This window comes from Salmo salar, chromosome ssa25, assembly GCF_905237065.1.
Source record: "Salmo salar chromosome ssa25, Ssal_v3.1, whole genome shotgun sequence".
NCBI classification, from domain to species: domain Eukaryota; kingdom Metazoa; phylum Chordata; class Actinopteri; order Salmoniformes; family Salmonidae; genus Salmo; species Salmo salar.
Window position 1 is genome coordinate 5,349,074 of NC_059466.1, and position 8,133 is coordinate 5,357,206.

The 8,133-nt window shown below is 42.1% G+C and overlaps 1 protein-coding gene across 1 annotated transcript in view; it reads left to right on the forward strand.

Moving 5' to 3' along the window:
- Nucleotides 1-7,713, forward strand: part of dnah7 (dynein, axonemal, heavy chain 7) — a 278,292-nt gene extending 270,579 nt beyond the window's left edge. Inside the window, 4 exon segments of the mRNA XM_045707381.1 lie at nucleotides 641-818; nucleotides 1,585-1,688; nucleotides 6,658-6,690; nucleotides 6,692-7,713. Coding sequence (XP_045563337.1) covers nucleotides 641-818; nucleotides 1,585-1,688; nucleotides 6,658-6,690; nucleotides 6,692-6,865 — 489 coding nt within the window. The 3' untranslated portion in view covers nucleotides 6,866-7,713.
- Nucleotides 7,714-8,133: the final 420 nt, after the last annotated feature.

Genomic DNA, 8,133 nt, shown 5'->3' on the forward strand with positions numbered 1-8,133 from the left:
CGATGATCCAGAGCAGAGGCCAAGGTTACAGGACGGCAGTCAGGGTCAGGTCAGGCAGAGGTCGGTAATCCAGAGGTGGAACAAAGGTACAGGACTGCCGGCAGGCTCAGGGTCAGGTCATGCTGGCGGGTACAGAGTCAGGACAGGCAAAGGTCAAAAACCAGGAGGATGAGAAAAAGAGACTAGGGAAAATTAGGAGCTGAGACAACATGCTGGTAGACTTGAACAAACAAGAATAACTAGCAACAGAGACAGAAAACACAGGTATAAATACACAGGGGAAGATGGGAAACACCTGGAGGGGGGTGGAGACAAGCACAAGGACAGGTGAAACAGATCAGGGCGTGATAGAATGAGATTTCGACGAGCACATGTCCACATACTTTTGGTCAAGTAGTGTACTTTAAAAACTTTGACTCTACCCCCTCATAAGGTAAAGGTTTTCTGTAAAAAACAATAAAGGCAGACTGAAGGTCAGAAACAGCCTTGTCAACAGGAGCAACACAATATCTAACAGTAGCCCCCGGCTAATAGGTAAACTTTCATACTGCACTTGCAAAGTGTCACCCTTTAATTGCCGCCGACCTTAGTTTGCCTTTGCATTAAGCCTTTGTGCTGTGCTCCATTCGTCCCTCTGCAGGACTGGTATGAACACGGGACGCCGGCAGTATTCTGGATGTCAGGCTTCTTCTTCACCCAGGCCTTCCTGACGGGAGGCCAGCAGAACTATGCCCGCAAACACACCATCCCCATCGACTTGCTGGGCTTCGACTTTGAGGTGCTGGATGACAAGGAGTATCGCCAGCCCCCAGAAGACGGTGAGACAGACAGAGGGTGGAGGGATGGAATGGTGAGAGAGGGCGGGGAGAAGTAAAAGGGTGAAGTAGAGAAAGAGATGAGGGATGTGATTTCTCCTGATTAATCAGGAATTCCTGCTTTTCTGACACAATACTCCGTTCATTGAAACTGACCTATTCCTGAGCCAAAATCCTGCTTTTCCAGTTTTTGTTTGTCCTGATCACATCCAGAGCAGTTTTAGAGAGGGCAAGTGGGAAGAGAGAGAGAAAGGTGATGGAGAGAGAGTCTGAAAGGTAAGGGTTAGAGCGAATGGTGGGTAGCAAGAGACTAGAGAGAGAGTATGGAAAGAAAGGGAGGGAGGTAATGATTGGAGAATAAGAGAGAAAATAAATCGATACGGAGAGAGAAAGAGGGACGCTCCCTTCCTCTGTCCCCAGCCCTGCATCACCCTCTCAAAGGAAATTATTTCAATTCACATGAAATAAGTCATTGAATTTGTTAGAAATGTGTTCAAAACATTTTGTATCATGTTGTACTGCAACCTCTCCATCGGTCCCCTGCTGCTTTTTCATCAGCTTGCCATGATGCTACTGGCTTCAAGAGTCGAGGCCACAGTTACACTCGAGTACAATATTAAAATTGTACTCTGTGCATCATATTGAAATTGTACTCTGTTTTGTGTGTGTGTGTGTGTGTGTGTGTGTGTGTGCGCGTGCGTGCGTCAACAGGTGGTGTGCTAGGTAACATGCTAGATATTGTGTATCTGATTGTATGTGTGTTTCTCAGGTGTGTACATTTATGGGCTCTACCTTGACTGTGCACGTTGGGACAGAAAGACCAAGCTCTTGGCTGAGTCCTACCCCAAAGTGCTACACGACGCCATGCCTGTGGTGAGTGACTCATCACAAGCTCACAAATTACACCTTAACCAATACACATACAGATTTGCAACAAACATCAGGACATGATTTGTCATTCCTGCGTGAAAGATCATATTAAACTATTTTTAGGGGTTCACAGCGAAGCAAAACCTATTGTTATTCTTAGATTTTTTTCTAATTTGGCACACAGAAACTAGAGGCCATGAGTAACTTGGTCAAAAAGATTGGTGCCGATTGACCTAAAGGTGCAGTGTTATAAGCAGTCTAACGTAAACCCTCATACAGTTGAAGTCGGAAGTTTACATACACCTTAGCCAAATACATTTCAACTCAGTTTTTCACAATTCCTGACATTTAATCCTAGTAAAAATTCCCTGTCTTAGGTCAGTTAGGCTCAGCGCTTTATTTTAAGAATGTGAAATGTCAGAATAATAGTAGAGAGAATGATTTATTTCATTCATCACATTCCCAGTGGGTCAGAAGTTTACGTACACTCAATTAGTATTTGGTAGCATTGCCTTTAAATTGTTTAACTTGGGTCAAACGTTTTGGGTAGCCTTTCACAAGCTTCCCACAATAAGTTGGGTGAATTTTGGCCCATTCCTCCTGACAGAGCTGGTGTAACTGAATCAGGTTTGTAGGCCTCCTTGCTCACACACGCTTTTTCAGTTCTGCCCAGAAATGTTCTATAAGATTGAGGTCAGAGCTTTGTGATGGCCACTCCAATACATTGACTTTGTTGTCCTTAAGCCATTTTGCCACAACTTTGGAAGTATACTTGGGATCATTGTCCATTTGGAAGACCCATTGGAAGACCCTGACTGATGTCTTGAGATGTTGCTTCAATATATCCACATATTTTTCCTTACTCATGAAGCCATCTATTTTGTGAAGTGCGCCAGTCCCTCCTGCAGCAAAGCACCCCCACAACATGATGCTGCCACCCCCGTGCTTCACGGTTGGAATGGTGTTCTTCGGCTTGCAAGACTCCCCCTTTTTCCTCCAAACATAACGACAGTCATTATGGCCAAACAGTTATATTTTTGTTTGATCAGACCAGAGGACATTTCTCCAAAAAGTACAGTGTTTGTCCCCATGTACAGTTGCATACCGTAGTCTGGCTTTTTAATGGCGGTTTTGGAGCAGTGGCTTCTTCCTTGCTGAGCGGCCTTAAAGGTTTTGTCGATATAGGACTCGTTTTACTGTGGATATAGATACTTTTGTACCTGTTTCCTCCAGCATCTTCACAAGGTCCTTTGCTGTTGTTCTGGGATTGATTTGCACTTTTCACACCATAGTACGTTCATCTCTAGGAGACAGAACGCGTCTCCTTCCTGAGCGTTATGACGGCTGCGTGGTCCCATGGTGTTTATACTTGCGTACTATTGTTTGTACAGATGAACGTGGTACCTTCAGGTGTTTGGAAATTGCTCCCTAGGATGAACCAGACTTGTGGAGGTTTATAATTTTTGGCTGATTTCTTTTGATTTTCCCATGATGTCAAGCAAAGAGGCACTGAGTTTGAAGGTAGGCCTTGAAATACATCCACAGGTACACCTCCAATTGACTCAAATGATGTCAATTAGCCTATCAGAAGCTTCTAAAGCCATGACATCATTTTCTGGAATTTTCCAAGCTGTTTAAAGGCACAGTCAACTTAGTGTATGTAAACTTCTGAACCATTGGAATTGTGATACAGTGAAATATAAGTGAAATAGTCTGACTGTAAACAATTGTTGGAAACATTACTTGAGTCATGCACAAAGTAGATGTCCTAACTAACTTTCCAAATCTATAGTTTGTTAACAAGAAATTTGTGGAGTGGTTGAAAAACAAGTTTTAATGACTCCAACCTAAGTGTATGTAAACTTCTGACTTCAACTGTACATATGACTAAAATGTATGGGATGGAGGGATGAAAGAAAGAGCGATAACACAGAGAAAGCTGCCATTGCTGCACTATTATCACACATTTTCCAACTCTAGGGACATAGACCTTCAAGAAAATCACTATGAGACATTATCACTGCAAGTGAGGCCATTAGGAGCATTGGGCCAGTAACCGAAAGGTTGCTGTATCGAATCCTCGAGCCGACAAGGTAAAATATGTTGTTCCGCCCTTGATTAAGGCAATTAACCCAAATAATTGCGCCAGGGTTGCCGTCAATTATGGTTGATCCCCTGGCTGTGACCCCACTCTGTGAGGGTGTCTTAGGGGGAGTGGGATGACTGGAATATGTCTCCTTCCAGACTCACGTTAAGCATCTCCAATCCAAAATTAAATCTAGAATCGGCTTCCTATTTTGCAACAAAGCATCCTTCACTCATGCTGCCAAACACCCTCATAAAACTGACTATCCTCCCGATCCTTGACCTCGGCAATGTCATTTACAAAATAGCCTCCAACACTCTACTCAGCAAATGCAGTCTATCACAGTGCCATCCGTTTTGGCACCAAAGCCCCATATACTACCCATCACTGCGACCTGTAAGCTCTCGTTGGCTAGCCCTCGCTTCATATTCGTCGCCAAACCCACTGGCTCCAGATCATCTATAAGTCTTTGCTAGGTAATGCCCTGCCTTATCTCAGCTCACTGGTCACCATAGCAGCACCCACCTGTTGCACGCGCTCCAGCAGGTATATTTCACTGGTCACCCCCAAAGCCAATTCCTCCTTTGGCCACCTTTCCTTCCAGTTCTGCTGCCAATGACTGGAACGAATTGCAAAAATCACTGAAGCTGGAGACTCATATCTCCCTCACTAACTTTAAGCATCATCTGTCAGAGCAGCTCACAGATCGTTGCACCTGTGCATAGCCCATCCAACTACCTCATCCCCATATTGTTTTTCTTTTTTTGCTCCTTTGCACCCCAGTGTCTCTACTTGCACATTCATCTTCTGTACATCTTCTGATATATCACTCTATTGTTTAATTGCTAAATTGTAATTACTTCGCCACTACGGCCTATTTATTGCCTTACCTCCCTAATCTTACCTAATTTGCACACACTGTATATAGATTTTTTATATTGTGTTATTGACTGTATGTTTGTTTATTCCATGTGTAACTCTGTTGTTGTTTGTGTCACACTGCTTTGCTTTATCTTGGCCAGGTCGCAGTTAGAACTTGTTCTCAACTGGCCTACCTGGTTAAATAAAGGTGAAATAAATAAAAAAATATGCAAAAAACACATTTTACACCTGTACAGGTTACTCCCTTGTACATACAGTGAAACAGGACTGCATAAGCACCCTCTAATTATTATTATTATATTACTACTACATGTAATGGACAGCCTACATGGCCACTTGATTATTTGTAGTGGCAGTTTAGACAAAAACAGACACGCCCGCCTCACACTACCTTCTTAGACAGTTAGCTAATGTTCACAAACTATTTTCCTTGTTGAACGCATCTCTGCCCTGCTCCAGCACAGCTTTTTGGGGAATTGACATAGTGTGTCATGTCACATTTGGTAATGCACCCTACATAGGGAGCTGTAATGCAACATACATAGGGATCTGATATGTTACATGTTATACACCATTTATACAGTATTACATAAGCTTATAGAGGATTTTCAAAGCATTAATATTGTGCTTATTAACACTTTATGTATGCTATATGAAGTCATTATAAGTTGTAGTTTGTTTAAAGTGGGATTGTACATGTAAATATCAGTTTTATAAGTAAGGTCTAAGTAAAACTAACACTAAATAGCTTTTGTGATGCAGTGTGTTTGAATCCTGGCCTAAGTGCTAAGATCCTGATGATGTTTGTTGCAAATGATTCAGTATCTAATGGGTTCCCATTGCATGTCAGGACAATGTCTCCATCTTCCCTCGATGCATAACGTTATACTTACATAAGCTTCACAGTGGTTTCAGAGGATAAAGATGAATGTATTCTTTTCCCATTAATTCCACCGGGCATAGAGAGAGAGGGATAATATCTTCCCATGTATCAGTGGACCCAACTGTAGTTAAACTGAGCAGATACTATCTATATTCTGTGTCTTAACTCCTATGAGGCAGCTCTTTTTATCAGACTACAATACCCTGTAGGTGCCAAGGAGAGTACAAACAACAACAAACGGCAGAATAAAAAATGATGCTCCGTTGTTCAACCCAGGAGATTGTTCCCAGCTTTGTGTTCAAAGCTCTATCTCAGGGCCTCACCCAGCCGCATCAATTTCAGCCCAAACATGGCAAGCGCAATAACAAAGTTTGTCCTCTCTTATCCTCCCCTAGTTTTCTAGCGGGCTTCTTAATTACAACTTGATGTGGTGTATGAATAGTGTATTAAGTAAGACATTAAAATAGATTGCTAGTGGCAGATTCCTGCAAGAAGCTCCCAGACAAAGTATAACTGATTGCTTTGTACGTTTTCTCAGTTGTTTTTTCACCCCCTCTTCTTCTTTGCCCTCACAATGCCGGCTGTTGAATAATGCACAAGCATTCTCTTTTTAATATTCAGAAATTTCAGGGCAATCTTATTATCAAAATTTGTTTTGACAAGAGCAGAACTTTATTAAAAATGTGTTTATTATTTGTGGGGGAAAACACAACACTGTCAGATTTGAAATGCAAATCTAACCAGCAGCTCCTGCTATCAAATTGGATGAGGATTTCACAAACTTGCTTTTGTGAGAAGTTGAGTGTTCCAGTTTATCCCTTTTGTTTTACCAGACCTGCTAATGTACACCAGGGACTCACTCTCTCACTACTATTGTTTCAAATGTTATGTCACCAAATTTCCAACTGGTTTAATTGTTTAATTCTCTGATGTTGTCCCAACTTTCTTCCTCATATCCATTCTCCATTCCATTTCCTAAAACCATTATCCCACCTTGTCTTTTCTCATCATTGTCCTCCTGCCTACTCCTCATGTGGACATCATCCCCCTTTCTGCCTGTACCCCCTCTCTCCATTCTTGTCCTCCATCCTCCATCCATTCTTCCCTCTCCTGCCCCCCAGATGTGGCTGAAACCCATCAAAAGGCAGGACATCCCCCCAGCGTATGTGCTACCTCTCCCCCGTCTACAAGACCGGCGAGCGCCGCGGCACACTCTCCACCACTGGCCACTCCACCAACTACGTAATCGCCATGGCGCTCAACTCGGACGTGCCCGCCGAGCACTGGATCAGACGAGGGGTGGCGCTGCTTTGCCAGCTCAATGCATAGACTTCCCCTATGCTCTGTTTTGCACCTACTATTTATCCAGTTTTATGTAAGAAGAGTTATGAAAAGGATGTTCTCTGGCTTGTTTTTTTTCACACAGTGCTTCATGAATGTATTGCTGAGAATAATTTGTAATGATATTTGACTTTGATGGGCTACGGAAGCATACACAAAAGCACAAGTGATGCGGATGAGCCCAAAACCTTATAGATGCAATGCCTCTATACCCACAAGCACTGGACATTGAACTTTTGCATGTTTTCGTAGCCTTGTGTTACATAATTGAACATCAGCCTTAAACTCTTAAAATTTGACACAGCTGATTGCACAACAGCTGAGTCTTTCAACATTTTGATTAGTCTGCCAACAATGATTCCCATTACATTTTCACAATAATTCTTGATTTCCATGATGTATCTGTACATAGAGCAACATTTTAGAGCAACAAAACTTTCTTTAAACTAATCAAATTTTGTTTCAAATTCTCCAATGACAAATACAAACACAGATTGTTCTTATTTTATCTTGTTCTGAGGGCAGCTCTGCAGAATCAAATGTGATCAGAGATGGGTCATTCCACCACTAGAGTGCCTTTTTGCTAAGGTAATTTGGTAAAAAAAAAAAAAAAAACGGTTCAACTTCATAGAAAACATGTTTTCCCATCTCAAGAGTTTAAATTAAGAAAAATACTATAGTAGGTGTCAATTAAAGTAACAGGGTTGAATTTTTTTTAAATCTTAAAACAGCCATAACTCCCCTTGTGACAAAGGGGAAGGGAAGATTGTTGTGTGCAACAAGGATGGGGCAATACAATGCAAACTTCACATTAAAAATGAAATTGTTAAAACGTTTCTAGTCTATTCTAATGAGGGACAAACATAAATGAATCACTAATCACGTGAAATAAGTAATAATCTTAAAAAATGACTTGGCTCACATCAACACCATCATGCCGGAAACCCTAGACCCACTCCAATTTGCATACCGCCCCAACAGATCCACAGATGACGCAATCTCAATCGCACTCCACACTGCCCTTTCCCACCTGGACAAAAGGAACACCAATGCTGTTCATTGACTACAGCCCAGCGTTCAACACCATAGTGCCCACAAAGCTCATCACTAAGCTAAGGACCCTGGGACTAAAAGGTTTAAAGGTGACCTCGGTACGGCAGAAGTTCTTAGCAGGAAATAGGATCCCCCCCATTATAGTGAATGGTTTTTCTTTATTTGTACTATTTTCTACATTGTAGAATAATAGTGAAGACATC